This window comes from Pinus tabuliformis, chromosome 5_2, assembly GCF_031772625.1.
Source record: "Pinus tabuliformis cultivar Carrire ecotype Pingquan chromosome 5_2, CPIR1, whole genome shotgun sequence".
NCBI classification, from domain to species: Eukaryota; Viridiplantae; Streptophyta; class Pinopsida; order Pinales; family Pinaceae; genus Pinus; species Pinus tabuliformis.
The window spans coordinates 646,890,573-646,911,363 of NC_142306.1; the positions used below are offsets into that span (position 1 = coordinate 646,890,573).

Below are 20,791 nucleotides of genomic sequence, written 5' to 3' on the forward strand. Positions count from 1 at the left end.
TAAAAAATTCAATCTTTAAATAATTATAATAAATACAAAAATAATATAAATTTATATTCATTTTTAATATATCAATCCTATATTCAATTTTATATTATTTTTTCAAATACATTTAAATCTTTGGAAAATATTAAGTTCACACATAGACTATGTCATTCTTGCTCAAAAAAACAAAAAGCCATCTAACCATAACACTGCACAAACTTAAAAATGGGGCCATGCTACTCAAATGTCGCTGGAGCCTAAATATTTTGTATGCATAAAACCATCCCATTCCAAATGATTTAGCTAAACCCTTACTCTTACAAGCCTAGTTCATTTAAACCCTAGCAATAACAAGACCCTGACCCCTATTCTTTTGATTTTGATTCCGTTTGAGTCATTCGTAAAGAGTACAACGCGGAGAACTCTCGAGCAGGCCATGGCTTCTCTGCGCCGTCCAGTAGTGGCCTCTATCAGAAGAGTATTGTCAACAACCCAGCTGCGCCCTCGACATTGCAGTTCCGCATCCCCGCAATGGCCCGAAAATTTGGACTTCACGGTTCTCAAAACCTTCCAAAACGGTAAGAGCTTTCCTTGTTCTCCAGAAATTTTGACCCGTAAATTTTATACAACGGATGCAGCGTTGAGTGAAGACACAGAGGAAGAAGACACCTTGCCTGAATTGAGCAGCACTGACAAAATCCCAGCAAAAAATAAACGGGAGCCGGGGGATGTTGCAAGACAAATATGTCAAGTCATTGCAAAGGGCGATAAAGAAATGGAAGAAGCCCTAACCCAATTGGGTGTTCGGTTAACTCCAAGACTCGTAAATACGGTATTCGATAAAATAAGTTGCCCAAGTTTGGCTCTCAGGTTTTTCCAATGGGCGAAACTACAACCAGGGTTCAAACACGCCCCTTCAAATTATGACAGGCTTGCCAATATTCACGGCCGCTCTAAAGACTTTGAAGCCCTGAAGAGGGTTTTGTTAGAGATATCAGCTGTGTACAGCACTTATTCTGCCAAAACATTTTCTTTCGCCACTGCCTGGCATGATGATCCGGATATGCTGAATGAAGTTATGGAAATGCTTGAGAAGCTGGAGCATCGTCCCAGAAGAGACGCTTATGAAATGTTTATTGCGGTTCTCTGTCAAAAGAATCATGCCAATGCAGCCTTAGTGGTATTGGAAAAGATGGGGAGTAGAGGTTGTGTTCCGAGAATGCAGACTTATTGCCCACTTATCCAGGTGTACTGTCAGAACAACCAGATGGATAAGGTACAGGAGATTTTTGTTATGTTGAAAGACTGTCCTCCTGATCCCATTTGCTTTCATATTGTTTTGAGTGCACTTTGTAATAGGAAACAATTTGCAGAAGCAGTCGAATTTCTTACGAGAATGGTTAATATGGGCTGCAAACAAGATGCAATTACATATGATATAATGATTCGTGCTGCCTGCAATTTAGGGAAAATCGAAGGTGCGCTTAAGCTCTTTGATAGATTGAAAGAAGAAGGGCTTACGCCTTTGCATCATACTTACCTGTATATTCTTGAGGGACTCTACCAGATCAGAGGTTTTGACCGAGCACATTCGTTCCTGATTCAGCACAGTGGAAGGAATCGGACACTGGATTCGATGAACTATATACATTTAATTGGACTTTCTCGCAAATCAGGTCAAGGGCAAATAGCAGGCAATCTCATGAAGGAAATGAAAGCTAAGGGCTTTGATTGATGCAGCTTAAATGAAACAAACACGATCATAAGGATAGTGTAGAATGTGTTATATAGTGTAGAACGTTTTCATGGGCTGTACATTAATCCAGTGAAGCTAAGGAAATTTTATCTTCGGGTCCGCTTTTCATGGATGGATAAGTTATTCCACAGTGGTTAAATACAACAAAATAGTGCTGTATTATTAACTTAGTGTTTGTTGTTCATGGTATTTTTGGAACAAAACTGTGTTTTATTTTCCTATGTTCATGGCTTAAAGAAACATGATAATATTTTTGTGTTTTTCCAGTTTCATAGGTGGAGTGTGCACTCTGAATGTAAGTTTCAAAATATGATACTCAGTTGTATTCCAAACACACAATGCCTTAATTAGTAGTTTTGTGTGAACAAATCGAGTGACTGAGTATTGTCTTATTAAAAACTAAGTAGTTTTTTGTGAACAAATCCAGTGATTGAGTATAAAAAATTACCATGTATGATCACTGCTTTTGCAACAAAGCAATCTTCAATATATCCATGTGCTATTTGGTTTTGTTTCATATGACAAAATATAAAATCTGCAGGTTCCCTCTTTGCGTTTGCTGCTCTGCAGACAAAATGTAAATTAAGTTGTTAGTATAGCTTCTGCAGGGCTTTGTTTCCATTTGCTGGATTTGTATCTGGAGGTTTTTAAAGAACAGTAAGATGTATCTGGTAATCTTTTCACAAATTTTGTTGGTTATGTGTTGAGGCCTGAAATTTTCACTATTCAGGGGGATGTTCACCTTTCTTCATTCAAAATTTTCCAAATCAATATACAAATACATACTATTTTCTAAATATTAGATTTGACTTATCCATTACAATAAAAAGGCTAATCTGAAATAGCTTATATGCAAATGGCAATGTTACTAGAAAATGACTATTTACCTAAGTCAATGACACGGTGACATGAAGGACACATGAATTCGAGTGTCCAACACAGACACGTTGACCTCCCAAAATAGGACACATAGGACATGTTATATATCTATATATCTATATATATATATATATATATATATATATAAAAATTAAATATTTCTTACACAAATTCTTATTCATGATACAAATTCATTGATTCAAACATAGATCTTCATCTAAATTTAAGTTTTACAAACTAACATTATGCATACAAATACAAGTGTGACATAAATGATAAATCATAATATATATTCATCAATGATCCAATAGGAGAAAGACAAGACATTGTAGTTTTCTCATTAAGTCATCAAAATCAAAATGTCTACAATGTTACATAGGTAGTAGCAATGCCAATGGCAAATACAAAACAACTACAAGCTTGAAGGCAGTAGGTAGTTCATGAGTCATCAACTCTCATAATCAAAATCAGCATCATTGTACTCATCATCATGGTCAACACTGCTCTTCTCTACTGCATCCTCCTCCTTTGTATCCAATGTTATCTTGGCATCTGCTGGTGTGGAAGATGACCCCTCTATAGTATCACCATCATCAAAAGTGACAAGCTCTAACACTGGCTCATTAAGATTCATGTTGGCCAATGCCAATTCAACACTGTTGTCCAAACCCATATCATCAGGAAAGATAGCCCACATCTTTGTTTTTCCCTTCAACCACTCATTCCTTTGCCTATAAATGGAGTTAGTCTACCTAGGCCGAGGAATGGCCCGGTTTCCGTTTCCGCCCGGAAAAACCTCCATTTCCGGCCGCCGGCAATTCCTCCACCCAACTCCGCGAGCTCCGCGAGCTCCGCCCAACTCCACCACCCTCCGCGAGCCCTGCCCAGCTCCGCCACCCTCTGCATTTAATGACATCTGACAGGAGTTCCATCGCCGTCCTGCCGCCATTCACACCTCAATTCGAATTTGGGAATACTGTGGACTGCATTCGACCCGGCATTCCCCTGCAGCTCACGAGGTCACCAGAACAAGAGGAAATTGGACTCCCGGGCTCGACTCCTACTCCTCGGAGCTTGATCCTGATGATGCTTAGATTGGGTTTTTGGATCAGCCCCCCATTCAGTTGAGAAGATGGGCCTGTTACCAAATGTTGTTCGGTAAGGTCAGGCATAAGTTTAAACATGTTCTTTTGACAGAAGTTAAGGGGGTTTTGGTTTTAGGTGATGCTATGGCCGTAGTTAGGAAGAAGAATGGGCTTTATGTGACTATACAGGACAGGACCTGGAGTGATCTTATGCTTGAGAATGGCACATGGAGCGATCCTATGCTTGCGAATGGCATAGACATTGGATTGAACAGTAAAGGAAGTAATGGTGTAAGGATGCAGGGCATATTTGAGAGCGTTTATGGGAACCAGCTGTGGACTTCGCTGGACAAAAGGGAGAAGGAGATGAAATTGGTGAACAGTGAGGTAATATTTGGCGGGATCCAGCCCGTTAGGGGTTTGGCCAACGCTATGATGACGGAGATTGTGAGAGTTGCATTGCAGAGAAAGAGTAGGAATCCATTCCCAGACAGTGTACTGCTTACATATCTTATTCAGAAGAGCTATGTGCTTGGGAAGAAGGTAATGGAGAATGTTCACACGGTTGAGAATTCGGATTCTGTTGTGCATTCCTTGGAACAGACTAAGCAGAAAGATTTGTTTTTCAGAAAGAAAGCTTCTCGTTACATAATACTTCAAGGGTATGTAAATTTGGTTGGAAGAGCCAATATGACCGCTATGCTTTTGGATGACATTTGCTCATCACAGGCAGATGCAGTGGCTTATGAGGACTGTGTTTTGGCATATGCCAGATATCAGAAAACCAGATAAAACAATCGTTCGGTCAGCATTGATTTTATGGTGGAGCATGTTATCAGTTTCGTATTGGGATTTTTTCAAGATTAAGTTGGCTTTGCCATTGTGCAGTGTATAGTGCAAATGACAGAATCTCCATGTATGTAGAACCAATTCCATTTCCTCTATCTTGTCTTTTTTTGAACCCATGAACAAGATTGGATGATTGTATCACTAGAAAGAATAATAATACTGTTCCCCAGAGTTGTTGGGAACCTTCCGTCAGAAGATTACACTGGCAATGTAGAACGCCCAAATCTTATGTAAATTTTGCAGACTACACTGGCTGAATTTGAGCAGTGTGGAAGCTGTCAGCTATGAAATCAGATGGTTCAATTTTTAAGAAACTTTGCTTCTGAAGGTTTTCCGTGTTGCAAATGTCAGGGTATCACTTTTCTTGCTCAGAGTATGCAAACTGTTAATGGGTTTGGAGAGCTTTAACGCTCGACTTCGAAGTGAGCTGCCTCTTAATCTTAGCAGGAGTGTATTATGTTAGGAGGGACTGTTGAAGCCCAGTTATTTTAGTAGCCTGAAAACCAAATGGGTACATGCAAGAAGCTGCAGATATGAACTTTGGGATGTATGCTTTGTTTTGCAGCTGAGTAGTTTTAATTAATCATGGCTATTGGTGGTTTTTATCCATTAAAAAAAATGACGGGCACAGGCGTAAAAGAAAATGTGAAACAACTATGTAGCTTTTTTCTGAAATAGCAAAGTCTTTACCTTCTTTACCTTCTAATGTTTCTTTTGGTATAGTCTATCCTTGTGGAATTAAGGGAGCTGTTCGAGTCACACTTTAGGATATCATATAGGTCTTAATTTATAAATCATGTAGTACACTTGACTGAGGAAAAGTACATATTCAGAAAATGCCATTTGAACCAAGAATTTCAGTGTGGCAGAGTTTACGTAGGGCCTATGGAATATATGGAAATATCAACTATAATATCTTCTCGAGTTGAAACCTCGTGACTTTGCTATATATGTATCACTTTCAAACATCTATGTTGCAGCTAACATGCCTAAAGATGTAGCAAGGGTCAGAAAAATGATGACAGAGTATGTGTAAAGTTTTGTAGATGTTCTATGCTAAGAGCAATTTCACTTTTCTCACAGCAATCATACAAGTAGATAAGAAAAATGCAGATAGAACATATAAGCAGATCTTACAGAAGACAAATCAGAAACAAGAAAAATGTATGTGTTTGTTTCGGCGGTCAACAGGATGCTTCAACCATCAAAGTCTCCTTTGGTCAGCCAGCCCAACATGTGTCACAACAACCCTCCAACCAGTAGATGAGTCAACCCAAGTCAGTTCTACAAAAGTCAACGCTGTCCTGAAAAGTCAACGCAGGGGCAGCAAGCTATAAGTCAACGCAGCAGCAAAACGGTCAACCCTTTGACCTCGATTTTTGTGCCAGGTAGTATGGCCTTCAAAAATCGAACCTCCCACAAGTTTTCAGCTTGTTTGGACCAAGCGTTGACCAAAGTCAACGCTGGTCAAACTTCTGCGAAACCCTAGCAGCAGAAACCCTAGTAGCAGAAAAATCCTCTTCGTCCTTCCCACGTGTGGCTGAAATTCGTCCTCCAGGTAGCTCGTACTTTTTAGGATGAGAGAGGAAGATGTGAGTTGTTTTTTTTTTATCAAATTCTCTCCAACTTTTCCTGTATATATATATCCATCAATGAGGGTGTGTGACACATCTGTTGGGCATGTGAGCCTACATTACAAAACTGGCTGACCTTAGCACATATAATTTATTAAGAATAATAAATTCAAAATATAAGTTCTGCTCATCGGATTAAGACTATTTTTATATGGATTTTACACCTCTCAGAAAGAGGAATCCAACAAAAATATTAGCCTCTTAATCTGAGCATCAGAACATGGAGTTTGGACCTAGTTGTCCAAATTTAACACTTCTTCTCAACTAGGGAGAACTCCATCTATTAGTGCAATTAACATCGTGAGTCATCCCGCCGAAACTTGCTTTGCTGGCTTCTTTATTTCAGAACAGAAGTGGGTCAGTCACAAAGACATCATTCCCCGACTGACATAATCAGTTCAGAGGTCCCAGACCTCACAAATCTTGATCCCAGATCAAGTGGTTGGACCATGCCATCCTAGATAGAGAGTACGGCAATCTTTGATGCGTCCATCAGTCTTTGCTAATAGTCTCTAGCTTTTCCACACCTCATTGGCCAAATGAGAGGTACTTCCCATGAGCCCTGAACTCAATGGGTAGGATGCATACGGGGCACAGATTAAATGAGTGGCGAACCAGCTCAATAATCACAAGGGTGGGGCAGAAGCATTATGAGTGCTTACAGCTCCGAGAAGCTATCCCCAAAGCCCCCCAGAGCTCCCAGAGCTCATTGTCCAACAGGACCCACATCATAGGGTCTTTCCACGACACCAAGACTCTCACGGAAGGTTAGGAACTTGACCTTCCCCAGGGGCTTAGTGAGAATATCCGCGACCTGCTCATCAGTTCCTATATGATCGAGCCTTACGGCGCCTCGCTGTACCATATCCCGGATAAAGTGGTACCTGATATCAATATGCTTGGATCGGTCGTGGAACACAGGATTCTCAGTCATACGAATCCCACTCTGATTATCACAGAGTATTACAGTGGTATCTAGCACATGTTGGAACAGCTCACTAAAGAGCTTCCTCAACCAAACTGCTTCACAACAGGCCATACTAGCAGCAATGTATTCGGCCTCCGCGGTGCTCTAAGCCACCGACTTCTGCTTCCTGCTCATCCATGAGATCGAAGCAGAACCAAGATTGAAACAGCATCCAGATGTGCTCTTACGATCCACCACACTGCTAGCCCAATCGGCATCAGTATATCCCCGGAGTATCACACTCCCGGCAGTGTATCTCAGCCCATGGTTTATCGTGCCCCGAAGATATCTCAAAAGATTCTTGGCACCAACCCAGTGAAAATGATGAGGCTCAACCATCTGTTGACTCAAAGTATTCACTGCAAAACATATGTCCGGACGGGTGTTCACTAAGAACATCAAAGCTCCTATGAGTTGACGATACTCAGTAGGATTGGCCAAGATAGGCCCTGCAGCGCTGCCACTCAACTTCTTAAAGTTGAGTTCCATTGGTGTCGACACGGACTTACAGTCCACCATCCCAAATCTTTCCAGAAGCTTCACAATATACTTTCCTTGAGAAAGGAAAATCTCTCCAGGTCTCTGCCAGACCTCCAGGCCTAGGAAATAGTGCATCAGTCCTAGGTCTTTCATCTCGAACTCAGCAGCAAGCTCCCTCTTACATTGATGAATGAGAGGGTCATCACCTGTCAGGAAGAGGTCGTCCACATACAGCACTAGAATGAGAGGCTTTCCTTCCTCAACCTTAAAGTAAAGGTTTGGATCAGCATTGCTTCGAGTGAAGCCCAGCTTCATCAAGTAACTATCCATCCTCTCATACCAAGCTCTGGGTGCTTGCTTTAACCCATAGAGGGCTTTCTTCAACCTGCAGACATAAGTGTCTCGATTTTGAACTTCAAATCCCAGAGGTTGTTCTACATACACCTCTTCCTTTATTGCACCATGCAGAAAAGCAGTCTTGACATCCATCTGATGAAGACTCCATCCTTGCGTAGCAGCAAGGGCTATGATGGATCGGATGGTGGTATATCGAGCCACAGGTGCAAATATATCGTCATAGTCAATTCCTTCCTTTTGAGAGAAGCCACGGGCAACAAATCTTGCCTTAAACTTTTCAGCACTCCCATCAGATCCATGTTTAATCTTGTAGAGCCATTTAGCGGTGACAACAGATTTGTCCTTCGGTCTCGGGACCACATCCCAGACATCATTCTTCATAATAGCCTCATATTCTTCATGCATAGCATCCTTCCAGACTTGATGCTTGATGGCTTCTTCAAAAGATCCAGGTTCAGATTGTATAATAGTACTCATGGCAGCTAGATACCCTTGGTATCTACACGGCTTCTTGCTTTCTCGGAATGTACCCCTTGGGGCAGCATGACCCTCAGCATCTTCGAGGGTGTCCCTGAGCCATGATGGCCTCTTTCCTAGAGAAGGGGAAGGATCAATAGGGTCCGTTGGCTCTTCAACATCAGGCATAGTCTCATCCTGGGGTTCTTCCAGATTTCCAGGTCTTTCTTCATGGTTTTCTTCAGATCTAGGAAGATCTACTACTTTCTTCAGGGAAGCATCTTCGTCAAAAGTGACATCATGGCTTATCTCTACTTCCCTTTGACCAGGTACATAGACTCTATATGCCTTAGAAGTCTCACTGTAGCCCACAAACATTCCTTTCTTCCCAGTAGCGTCCAGCTTACTTCTCTTTTCTTTCGGCACATGAAAATAGACAGGACATCCAAAAATTCTAAAATGTGAGACATCAGGTTTCTTACCAGAGAAAACCTCTTCGGGAGTTTTGGAGTCCAAAGCGGAATGAGGGCATCGGTTTTGAATGTACACAGCAGTATTTGCAGCTTCTCCCCACAGAAACTTTGGAAGACCCTGGTCACATAGCATGGCACGGGCAGCTTCCACAATAGTCCTATTCTTGCGTTCAGCAACACCATTCTGCTCAGGAGTATATGCAGTGGTAGTCTCCCTCTTAATGCCAGCTTCTCTGCAAAAGTCTTTGAACTCATTTGACTCATATTCAGTGCCATTGTCAGTCCTCAAAATCTTGATCTTCTTTCCGGTCATATTTTCCACCAAGGCTTTGAAGGTACGGAACCACATGAAAGCCTCATCCTTCTTCTTCAAGAAGTATATCCAGGTTTTGCGAGAGAAGTCATCAGTAAACGTCATATAGTAAGAACATCCCCCCAGGGATGTTACAGGCAACATATCGGAAAGATCAGAATGGACCAGTTGCAATATCTCAGATGTCTTTGTGACACTTGAGGGGAAAGGTCCCCTTGTATGTTTTCCTTCAGCACAGCCCTTACATACACCTTTATGATTATTTCCAAAATCAGGCATCCCTGTCACCACCTTCCTTGCTTCGGGAAGAGCCTTGTAATGAAGGTGTCCAAATCTTCGGTGCCATAGTTCGGTTTGACGGATAGTATCACAAGTCATAGCTCCCAACGGACTCCCTCCAACCTGGTAGAGTGTACCAACTCTAAAACCAATTGAGATAGCTTCCTTGAAGCTCTTCTTCCACATGAGTACCTTTCCATCAGAGAAAGTTACATTGAATCCTTTGTCTTCCATGCCAGATACAGACACAAGGTTCTTCTTCAATTTGGGTACATAGAGTACATCTTGTAGATGGAGGACTTGTCCTTGAGACAAGTGGAGGGTCACAGTCCCGGTCCCTTTCACAGGATAAGTGGCATTATCCCCAAGGGTAATTTCTAGATTAGTATCCCTTTCAACCATGTCAGAAAGTGCTTCCTTGAATCCGGTGATGTGCCTTGAGGCACCACTATCGATTAGCCAGACATCCATAGTGTCGGGCGGAGATGCAGCTGAGAGAGCAGATATTAGAATATACTCATTTCTTTTATCAACAACATTAGACTCCTCATACCTGGTATTTCTGGTCCTTTTAGAAGGTGGATGGTTTCCTTCAAAGTGAGCCTTCCTCTTTCCTTTGGATTTGTCATTTCTTTGATTCCCATTCCTTCGGTTGTTGTTGTTGTCGTCACTATCGGGAGAATTATTCTGGAAGGGGCATTCTCTAGCATAGTGTCCAGTCCTATGGCAGGTGAAACATTTACCCTTCTTCTTTTGAGTCTTAGTCCTTCCTTTGTCCTTGGAACCACCAGAGTTCTTCTTTCGGGAATGAGCAACATAGGCAGCATTTCTTTCATTATCAAATTCCTTCATCCTTGTTTCTTCTTGCATACATCTAGACAGAAGCTCATCAAAGTTAGGGTTGGTATTATTGTTGAGAATGGTAGTTGTGAATACTTGCCATTCATATGGAAGTCCTCCAAGTGCGGTGAGAACCATCTCACGATCAGCTATTGTCTCCCCAATAGCTAGCAGATTGTTCCTGGTTTCGGTCAACTTCATAAAGAAAGTTTGAATAGACTCGTCTCGGCCCTTCTTCATATTCTTCAACTTGTTCTTGAGGAATAGCACTTGGTTCACATTGTTTACTCGGAACATAAGTATCAGTTTGTCATACATCTCCTTGGATGTGCCTAGTTCAGATATGTAGGCAACCAGACTCTTATTTATGGATTCCCTGATCAGCAGTTTTGCTCTGATTTCTCCCTTCTTATACTTGTGTTTAACAACAGCAGAGGCATTTGATGGAGGTTCTTGAATCTTCCCTGTCACATGATCTAGGAGATCATGATCTTCTAATTTGAGATCTAATAACATCTTCCAGGCATGGAAGTCATCACTTCCAGTCAGCTTGTCATTCTCCCTGAATTCAAGCTTAGAGGAATCCATTTCCTTCGATGATGATTGCTATAGATAGAGTTTGTCTTCACCTCAGCTCTGATACCATGTAAAGTTTTGTAGATGTTCTATGCTAAGAGCAATTTCACTTTTCTCACAGCAATCATACAAGTAGATAAGCAGAATGCAGATAGAACATATAAGCAGATCTTACAGAAGACAAATCAGAAACAAGAAAAATGTATGTGTTTGTTTCGGCGGTCAACAGGATGCTTCAACCAGCAAAGTCTCCTTTGGTCAGCCAGCCCAGCATGTGTCACAACAACCCTCCAACCAGTAGATGAGTCAACCCAAGTCAGTTCTACAAAAGTCAACGTTGTCCTGAAAAGTCAACGCAGGGGCAGCAAGCTAAAAGTCAACGCAGCAGCAAAACGGTCAACCCTTTGACCTCGATTTTTGTGCCAGGTAGTATGGCCTTCAAAAATCGAACCTCCCACAAGTTTTCAGCTTGTTTGGACCAAGCGTTGACCAAAGTCAACGCTGGTCAAACTTCTGCGAAACCCTAGCAGCAGAAACCCTAGCAGCAGAAAAATCCTCTTCGTCCTTCCCACGTGTGGCTGAAATTCGTCCTCCAGGTAGCTCGTACTTTTTAGGATGAGAGAGGAAGATGTGAGTTGTTTTTTTTTGATCAAATTCTCTCCAACTTTTCCTGTATATATATATCCATCAATGAGGGTGTGTGACACATCTGTTGGGCATGTGAGCCTACATTACAAAACTGGCTGACCTTAGCACATATAATTTATTAAGAATAATAAATTCAAAATATAAGTTCTGCTCATCGGATTAAGACTATTTTTATATGGATTTTACACCTCTCAGAAAGAGGAATCCAACAAAAATATTAGCCTCTTAATCTGAGCATCAGAACATGGAGTTTGGACCTAGTTGTCCAAATTTAACAGTATGGCTTAAAAAAGGAGCTTGGGAAAAACTGGACTGATGTAAATAACATTGTGCATGAATTGATTTTAGATAAATCACACTCCCAGGCAGAAGAAATATATAAAATGTTGGAGAGGTTGTCTAACCAAACGAGGGATGCAGGATATGTACCCAATAGAGGTTTTGTTCTACATGAAATTGAAAATGAATAGAAAGAAAACTCTCATAGCCACTACAGTGAGGTGTTGGGTATTGCTTTTGGGTTCATTAAAACAACTTCGGGAGCATGTATCTAGATCTTGAAAAAATCTTCGCATGTGTGGGGACTGCCACATTGATACTAAGTTTATCTCCAAGATTGTTAGCCATGGAATTATAGTGAAAGATGCTACCCACTTTCATCATTTCAAGAATGGACTCTACTCCTGTGGTGATTATTGGTGATATTGATTGAGGCATGAAATAGGCCATATGATGTTTAGGCAAAAAAATGGTTATGGATAATTTTTTTTGTGCAATGTGAAGTCTGCATGGAGGACGTATTATGAATAGATCAGTGCTTCAAAATATTAATGATATGCAGGAACAAATTATTTAATGCTTGACATGTCTCATTTGAAGATGAGTCCAATACAATATTTTCGAGGTATTCTATGCAACAAAAGAAATATGTTTTAAGAGCAAGTTCCAACAGTGTGGATATATATATATATATATATATATATATATATATATATATATATATATATATATATATATATCAAAAAAGGGAAATAAAATAAATGCAATAATCAGGGATCAAGGTATAGGAGTCCTTAAAACAGATTACTACATTTTTTTTATGTCTGAATGTAGTTATATCCAAAATTCAGTGTGTCAGCGGGAACCCCAAAGGAGCAAATTATTAGTCTCTCTTAATAAGTTTTCTAAAATTGAGGCTCTAATCCTGCCAGTAAACAAAATGAAGAAAAGCCTTGAGTATCTTCATCCATCTCACATATCATGAAACCTCATCAGATTGCTAGAATTCAATTTATGTGTGAGAGTATAGATGGATCAGGTTGGTAGCGTTATTGGCCAGTTGATGTACTAGAAGCTCAATTGAGCCGTTTTGGAGTTGCAATGCATAACATGGACTTCCTTTAGCTTAAGTGCTAATTTGGAGAGTTATCTATCCAAGTTTGTCCGCCCCTTTTCTTCAACATGCATATCAAGAACAATTAGCACCCATATATAATAGTGTTCCATGGGGATGCCTCCCTAATGATGCCCCTCACCCTCTCCCCTCCCATGCTCATATGATAGGGGTATGCTTGGGGAATGTTTCCCCATGACCCCTTGTTAGATATATGTTGGGAAATACAAAGGAAAAATTTCCCAGTGTGGGGGTGTGTTCCCCTAGGAAAGGGTTGACTGTTCCCCAAAGATTTGGTTGCTTCTAGGCATTCCCCAAATTTTTTCCTATGAAGGCTTAAGAACTGAAAAAAAAAAAAAGGCAAAACAAAAAACACAAACAATATGTAAAATTACCCTATCTCACTTTCGCTTTTATTTTCCTTTTATTCACTTTCATTCCTTGATGCTCATTTTATATACAATGTTCATTGTCCATTGTTGATTTTCAGTGTTAACTTTTGAGTCTTGACTCTAGACATTGATGACCTTAGACCGAATCTTTGATTTTTCACTCTTTTCTATTTTTGAGTTTGAGTAATTTCAATTTACTATTTTAGATTTCAGTATCTGCTATTTTTTAAGTACATTTACTATAATAACATCACTATTTATCTTTCATTTATTGTTTATGAATCAATGTATTTCATTGTTGAACCTTAATCTGAATCATGTTTATATCATTTACAAATTTGAATTTAGTACTATTTTACTATTTACTGTTTAGTATTTGCGTTGCACAATGATGAATTTGCATAGGATGAATTGTTATTGTTGGGATTTGGGGACCCTTATGCTAGGTCCTTGACCTCCCCCCACCCCCCTGAGTTCCCCAAAAATTTGTGGGTGCTTCCACACGTACCCCATGTGTCTCCTCGCTTTTGCACTCCCCCATCTGGAAACTTACTGGAACATTGATATATAGCATTACAAGGGAACCATTAGCACCATTCAATTTGGATATCTTTGGGTGAGCAGCTGTGACTAAGGGATGTCTATTTTGCCAAATTTTCCCAAGATTTGCATTACAAGGGAACTATTAGCACCATTCAATTTGGATATCTTTGGGTAAGCAATTGTGACCAAGGGGTGTCTATTCTGCCAAAGTTGTGCAAGATTTGCATTTGGCAACAATCATTGTCGTGGACATTGGCACACATCCAAAAGCATAATCACTAGCTTTAGCATGTCACTTAGTAGATTTGAACCTTGGTGGTGGCTATATTAGCTACCTGCTTACATTGACCAGGGAAGCCACCATTGATAGATCAATGAGTGTTTTATACTTGGTTTATTGCCTTTTTAATTTCTTGCTCTCCTTCAAAGTCTCATTCTTTAAATTTTATGTTTATTCAATTCCTAAATGTGGTACACTAGTAAGGGCACGTGAAGTTCAGGATTGGCATACAGCCCTTTTAGATGTCATGGTGAACACCTGATATTTTTTGGTTTACTTCATAGTCACCAAACATGCCAAGGCATCCATGAAGAAACTGATTTTCCTCATATGGTTCCCTAACATTGTGACAGAGTTAGGCATGTAGTTAAACAAATTTACTTATGTGTCTGTCAATCTGTAAAAATACTTTTTAGAGTAGTACTAGCCTATCAAAAGTGAAAACACTTGTGATGTTATATGATAAATGGCATTTTTGTCACACATAAGGCATATACATGAATCATGCTTTGCTTAGACAATGCTCTGTTAGTCTAGGGTTATGTTGGTTTTTGGTGCATGGACAGTCGATAAGGATAAATATTTTTAGAGTTTGCAAGCAATTCCAATAAAGTGGTGATTGCTAGATGTGTTTTTTGCAGAATAGTTGCCAGTATTGAAAGTGTTGCAGTGTAAATGAACACAAATTATCTGCTTTTTTGAATTATATATGATTGAAAAACATGTTGAGTATTAGGAAATAGATAATTGTCTACTTGTTTAACATGAATTTATTGTTATTTTATTTTTCAGGTTTTTTAAGTGTAAAAAATGGTGCAAAAATGGCGTTTATGCATTGAAGTGGCCTGCATTTCAAATCCAGGTCGAGCAGTTATTAAATTCGTCCTTTACAATATGGCAACAAATCATTTATTTCATGGAAAGAGAGAAGTGCCTAGAATTACGACAAACAATGAGGCATATTTCATTGCCCTTGTTGAAGGGCTAAAAGAGGCAAAACGACATGATGTCAATGATATTGAAGTCTTCACCAACTCGGAGTTGATATGTAATCAGATGAAAGGCATCTATCGGGTTCGAAAGGACAATTTAAAACCTCTTCATAAGGAATCAATAAATTTGAATTGTCAATTTCAACATTTTACCATCAATCGCTCTACAGATACTGAAAACATGTCGAGAATAGAAATGAGTTTAGATCCTTTGCATTATTTTATAAAATGTGGATAAATATAGGGTAGTTTTGGTATTTTGACATCGCTGTAAATTATGTTTGAGCCTAAAGAACTTAAATTTTCAAAAATTATAAGGATCTTAGAGGCATCTTCATAAGCATCACTCTGTTTGTGTGATAAAATAAGCTCTCACATCACAAACACCAAAGAGTGCACGTGATTACATTCAATGATACAACTGGTCCTTTCCAAAAAATGTCCAAGCCATGTAGTTTCGAAGATCGTAAATGTTTAAACAAGATGGCAAAAAGTTTATTAAAGAACTTCAAAAATATAATTCTGACTTTGTTATTGTCAAATTAGATTTTCCATTCAAAATAAAAAATTCAGGTATTGTTGAAAGTAATCAAATCCTTTCTACAATCTTTAGAAACCTGAAAATCAATTTGTCTAACGCTGTCCATATTGTTAACAATTTGAATATGATGTGATAGTCATCAGATCTTGTGTTTTACAATGTACCAAAAGTTTCATGCCAGGATTAAGAAAGTGCATCATATATGGCTTCTATTTATATTTCAACCATTCTTCTCATAATAAGGAATGAAAACAATTAAGAAAGAGCAAAGCAAGAAGAAACACTAATTTTGTTGTTCATTCTCAAACTATTTGTGAGAAAGTGAAACTAATGGTGAACAAAAACCATAATCATTATGGGTAACACAAATTCTTCCATCATGATCTAAGCAATATAAATATCAACACCACAAGCATTATTAATGATAAAACTGTTTCAATGATAGTCCAAGCCATAGAAAGTTAATTACTATTTCAGAGAGACATCACCAGGTACGTCATTCATGCAATGATTGCATAGCAAACACTATCTTACCAGCTTATTACACATGCAAGATTGTATTGCAATCATTAAATATTACAAACTAGTAAACCATCTTATTTCAGATGCTTAGAGATCATTCTAACCTCTTTCAAAATTCAGTTTATAGCCAAAAACTTACCTTTAAGAAATATGACAGATATGACAAACATATACATTATGATTGCAGAACATGATGACGATATTCAGCTAGAGCCCATATGGGGAATATATTATGATAGGCAGCATAAACCATCACAAAGCAGCATAAAGGAAGGCTTAGCAGACCTAAAGACCCATAAAGAGAGGTCTTAAGATATGAAATGGTACAAAATCTGAATAAACTTGTCAATAAAGGGGAGTGCTCAATACAATGCAAACTATCAATATAAGTTAATGATGTGATACTTTTATACAAATGAGATAAGGCAATAATATTTCCCCAGGTAAACACTAAGGGGTGATGTTAGAATTACTTGTACGTTCACTAAGGGGTGATGTTAGAATTACTTGTACGTACATACCTCTCTACTTGCAATTGGTAAATGGAAAATCAGGTAATTGACAACACATAAGATTGAAAATAGGTTAGGTTTTACTAATAGGGGAATAATTTTCTTTGTTACCAGTTCAACACGAAATGAACTAAAGATAGCAAAATGTTCAAAAACATCTAAAAATAGCACAGGTTCATGGCTCTGCAATTATTAACCTGCTGAATCTTCACTCTTTCTTCACAAGTACTCGATTAAACTTCCAAACTAACTACAGCTACAATTCAAGTTTAGTTAGCAGTATATTCATGGCCAGAAGTTTTCAGTATAAACAAAGGCTATATTCCAAAGCTGTAAATATACAAAACTGAATGTAACAATTTTGAAGTTCCTGGTAACAGGCATTCTAATTGCAAGGCTATTGCCGCTCAATAGCCACATCACAAGCCATGCTAGAATGAATTAAAGTGACATTTATACTCTTTGCTGGCAAAACGGGCTGTAATTTTCCCAATTCCTTGGTTATCCATTTAATGACTTCTTCTGGCACATGAAAGTGCTTACATAAGCTACTCCCGTGACTTTGAAAATAAAGTGGATGCTAAGGAAGATGATGAAGAAGAAGATGTAGGTGACTCCCCTCCATATGTTTTGACAGACTTTGGGAATTCACTTCCTGATGAGAAACATGTGAACTTGTTTCTCTGTTGTGTAGATTTCACTGGAGACCCTGCTGGCGAGCTCTCTTCCGTATGAGAGTAGGTATGCATTGTTAAATGTCCATCCAAATAATCTACAATTGGTGAATCTGGTACGTTCACTTTATATAGATCAGAAGCAGCAAGGCCAGATTCACTAGTCCACTCACTAGCACGTCCTCTGCCATTTGCTGTGCTGATATTCTCAGGTTCTGATGCCCATGAAGCACTTTGGCTACGAGGACTCCAAGGAGCATCCAGTTCATATCTTTGGTCCCTTTCAGCTCTCTGCCATAGAAAAATTGACAATTTGTCAGGCTCTCCTCAGCATGCTTTGAATCTCTAGTCTCAACTGGTTCTTATTAGCAAAACAGATCTCACCCTAGAGTGAAAGATGTACCTTTTCCTGACTATACCTTTTCTGCCTCGCATGGTAATTCCATGGAGTCCACTGGGCAAGCAAGGGCCTTCAACTGCTTACTAAGAACGAGTATGGTTCCCTGGCACTCTGCAAGCTTCCCTGCAGCCGCAGCTATGTCCTTTTCCTGAAATTACAGTTAAGGACAAGTTACTCCACTGCTATAGGACTTTAACGAACATTATTGCAAGTGTCTAGGCGGAACAGACTGACAAGGGAAGGCTGTTAAACCAACACCTCTTAATAGTTTATGTTAGGAACTGAAAACAGTGCCAGAACTATTATACATTAGTATAACCATAAACTTTCCTTCTGTAGAAAATCAGAACACTAGATGATATTGAAGATTTATGAAAAAGTAGAGAATGCTCTCTATTGCATGAAAGGGTTCCTCATTTTCAGATTAAGTTTATCATCTGCACTAAAGAAATATGGTCACCTCTCCACTGACCTATAAATGAATGAACCTCGTTAGCCTGTATAAGATCAATGAAAATTTTCATTGGCATCACTGATTTCCATTTTCCGATGTGTTAAATTTAGAATGATAATCCCTTTTAGAGATTGAACCAAGTCTCAAGGTTGTTAGGGATGTTTGTATGAGAATCAGTATCAGGTTACTGTCTAATTTTATCATTTATTTAGATAGTTTCCACTGGATGAAGGGAAGTATCATTTGCGGTTGTGCACTTAATGGTCCAAAGTTAAACTATATTGTGTTTTCAAACCTTTTCAGATATATATATATATATATATATATATAACTGAGTTGGAGAAACAAAACATCCATCCAGCAGATATTCACACAATATATTTTCCTTAAAAATTTCCTTAAAATCTCATAGGAAAGATGGAATGCTGAGTATCAATGTAACTCTGAATGAGCAGTGCTGTCAGAAGCTTTCCATGTGACTGTACTGGTATCCACTCCTCATAGCTCAATAAATTGTGAAACAAAAGGGTAAAATGTGTAATGAAAAATTTCAATGCGCATCTGAAGTAAGAAAATAAGAAAAGAAATTGCTCAGAGTGAACAATGATTTCTTCAGCACTTATAGGTGGTTAATATTAAATAGTAAATACCTGTCTCTTCCTTATATCCTCCTCCAGAATTGCATGTTTGGAATATTCAAAATCGCGTTCCTTTCTGTGTGATCATGGAGAAATACAACTAGGATTAGAACAGATACTCCAGAAGAAAAACCACCTAAGGACATACTAAACATGTGGGAAGGATCCTTATAGTGCTTCACATATCTTTCCAAATAAACATAAGCCTGCAATGAAAATGAGTTTACAGCAGTGCAGTATTTAAGAGAATAACCATAGCCAGTAATGTCTTTCCAAAACTTTCGTATCGGATACATTTCTCACACATAAATTGAATGCTAGCAATCTGATGAGGTTTCATGATATGTGAGATGGATGAAGATACTCAAGGCTTTTCTTCATTTTGTTTTCTGGCAGGATTAGAGCCTCAATTTTAGAAAACTTATTAATAATTTGCTCCTTTTGGATTCCCGCTGATACACTGAATTTTGGATATAACTACATTCAGACATTAAAAAAATGTAGTAATCTGTATTAAAGACTTAGAAAACTTATTAATAATTTGCTCCTTTTGGATTCCCGCTGATACACTGAATTTTGGATATAACTACATTCAGACATTAAAAAAAATGTAGTAATCTGTATTAAAGACTCCTATACCTTGACCCTGATTATTGCATTTATTTTATTTTATATATATATATATATATATATATATACACACACGGTTGGAACTTGCTCTTAAAACATATTTCTTTTGTTGCATAGAATACCTCGAATTGTTCTCCAATGTAATAAAATATATCGCAAAATATTGTATTGGACTCATTTTCAAATGAGACACGTCCAGAATGTTAAATAATTTGTTCCTGCATATCACTAATATTCTGAGGCAGTGATCTATTCATAATACGTCCTCCATGCAGACTTCACATTGCACAAAAAATTATCCATAACCATTTTTTTGCCTAAACATCATATGGTCTATTTCATGCCTCAATCAATATCACCAATAATCACCACAGGAGTAGAGTCCATTCTTGAAATGATGAAAGTGGGTAGCATCTTTCACTATGATTCCATGGCTAACAATCTTGGAGATAAACTTAGTATCAATGTGGCAGTCCCCACACACATGCGAAGATTTTTTCAAGATCTAGATACATGCTCCCGAAGTTGTTTTAATGAACCCAAAAGCAATACCCAATACCTCACTGTTGTGGCTAAGAGAGTTTTCTTTCTATTCATTTTCAATATCATGTAGAACAAAACCTCTATTGGGTACATATCCTGCATCCCTCGTCTGGTTAGACAACCTCTCCAACATTTTATATATTTCTTCTGCCTGGGAGTGTGAGTTATCTAAAATCAATTCATGCACAGTGTTATTTACATCAGTCCAGTTTTGCCCAAGCTCCTTTTTTAAACCATAGTCTGTCATCATTTTTCTGACCCTTGCTACATCTTCAGGCATGTTAGCTGCAACATAGATGTTTGAAAGTGATACATATATAGCAACGTCACGAGGTTTCAACTCAAGAAGTTATTATACTTGATATTTCCATATATTCCATAGGCCCCAAGTAAACTCTGCCACACTGAAATTCTTGGTTTAAATGGTATTTTCTGAATATGTACTTTTCCTCAGTCATGTGTACTGCATGATTTATAAATTAAGACCTATATGATACCCTAAAGTGTGACTCGAACAGCTCCCTTAATTCCACAAGGACAGACTATACCAAAAGAAACATTAGAAGGTAAAGAAGGTAAAGACTTTGATGTTTCAGAAAAAAGCTGCATAGTTGTTTCACATTTGCTTTTACGCCTGTGCCCATCATTTTTTTTAATGGATAAAAACCACCAAAAGCCATGATTAATTAAAACTACTCAG

General features: G+C 38.6%; 2 protein-coding genes across 2 annotated transcripts; one reads left to right on the top strand and one right to left on the bottom strand.

Annotated features, from left to right (window-relative positions):
• Nucleotides 1-270: 270 nt before the first annotated feature.
• LOC149160700 (pentatricopeptide repeat-containing protein At3g56030, mitochondrial-like) lies at nucleotides 271-2,088 on the top strand. The gene has a single exon (XM_089436767.1). It carries the CDS (start codon nucleotides 422-424, stop codon nucleotides 1,718-1,720), a length of 1,299 nt encoding a protein of 432 aa, XP_089292893.1. The 5' UTR covers nucleotides 271-421; the 3' UTR covers nucleotides 1,721-2,088.
• Nucleotides 2,089-17,300: 15,212 nt separating this feature from the next.
• LOC149160701 (uncharacterized) lies at nucleotides 17,301-20,371 on the bottom strand. The gene is made up of 3 exons (XM_089434688.1): nucleotides 20,291-20,371; nucleotides 17,846-17,974; nucleotides 17,301-17,717 (listed from the first exon to the last, which is right to left on the bottom strand). Exons 1-3 carry the CDS (start codon nucleotides 20,369-20,371, stop codon nucleotides 17,301-17,303), a joined length of 627 nt encoding a protein of 208 aa, XP_089290814.1.
• Nucleotides 20,372-20,791: the final 420 nt, after the last annotated feature.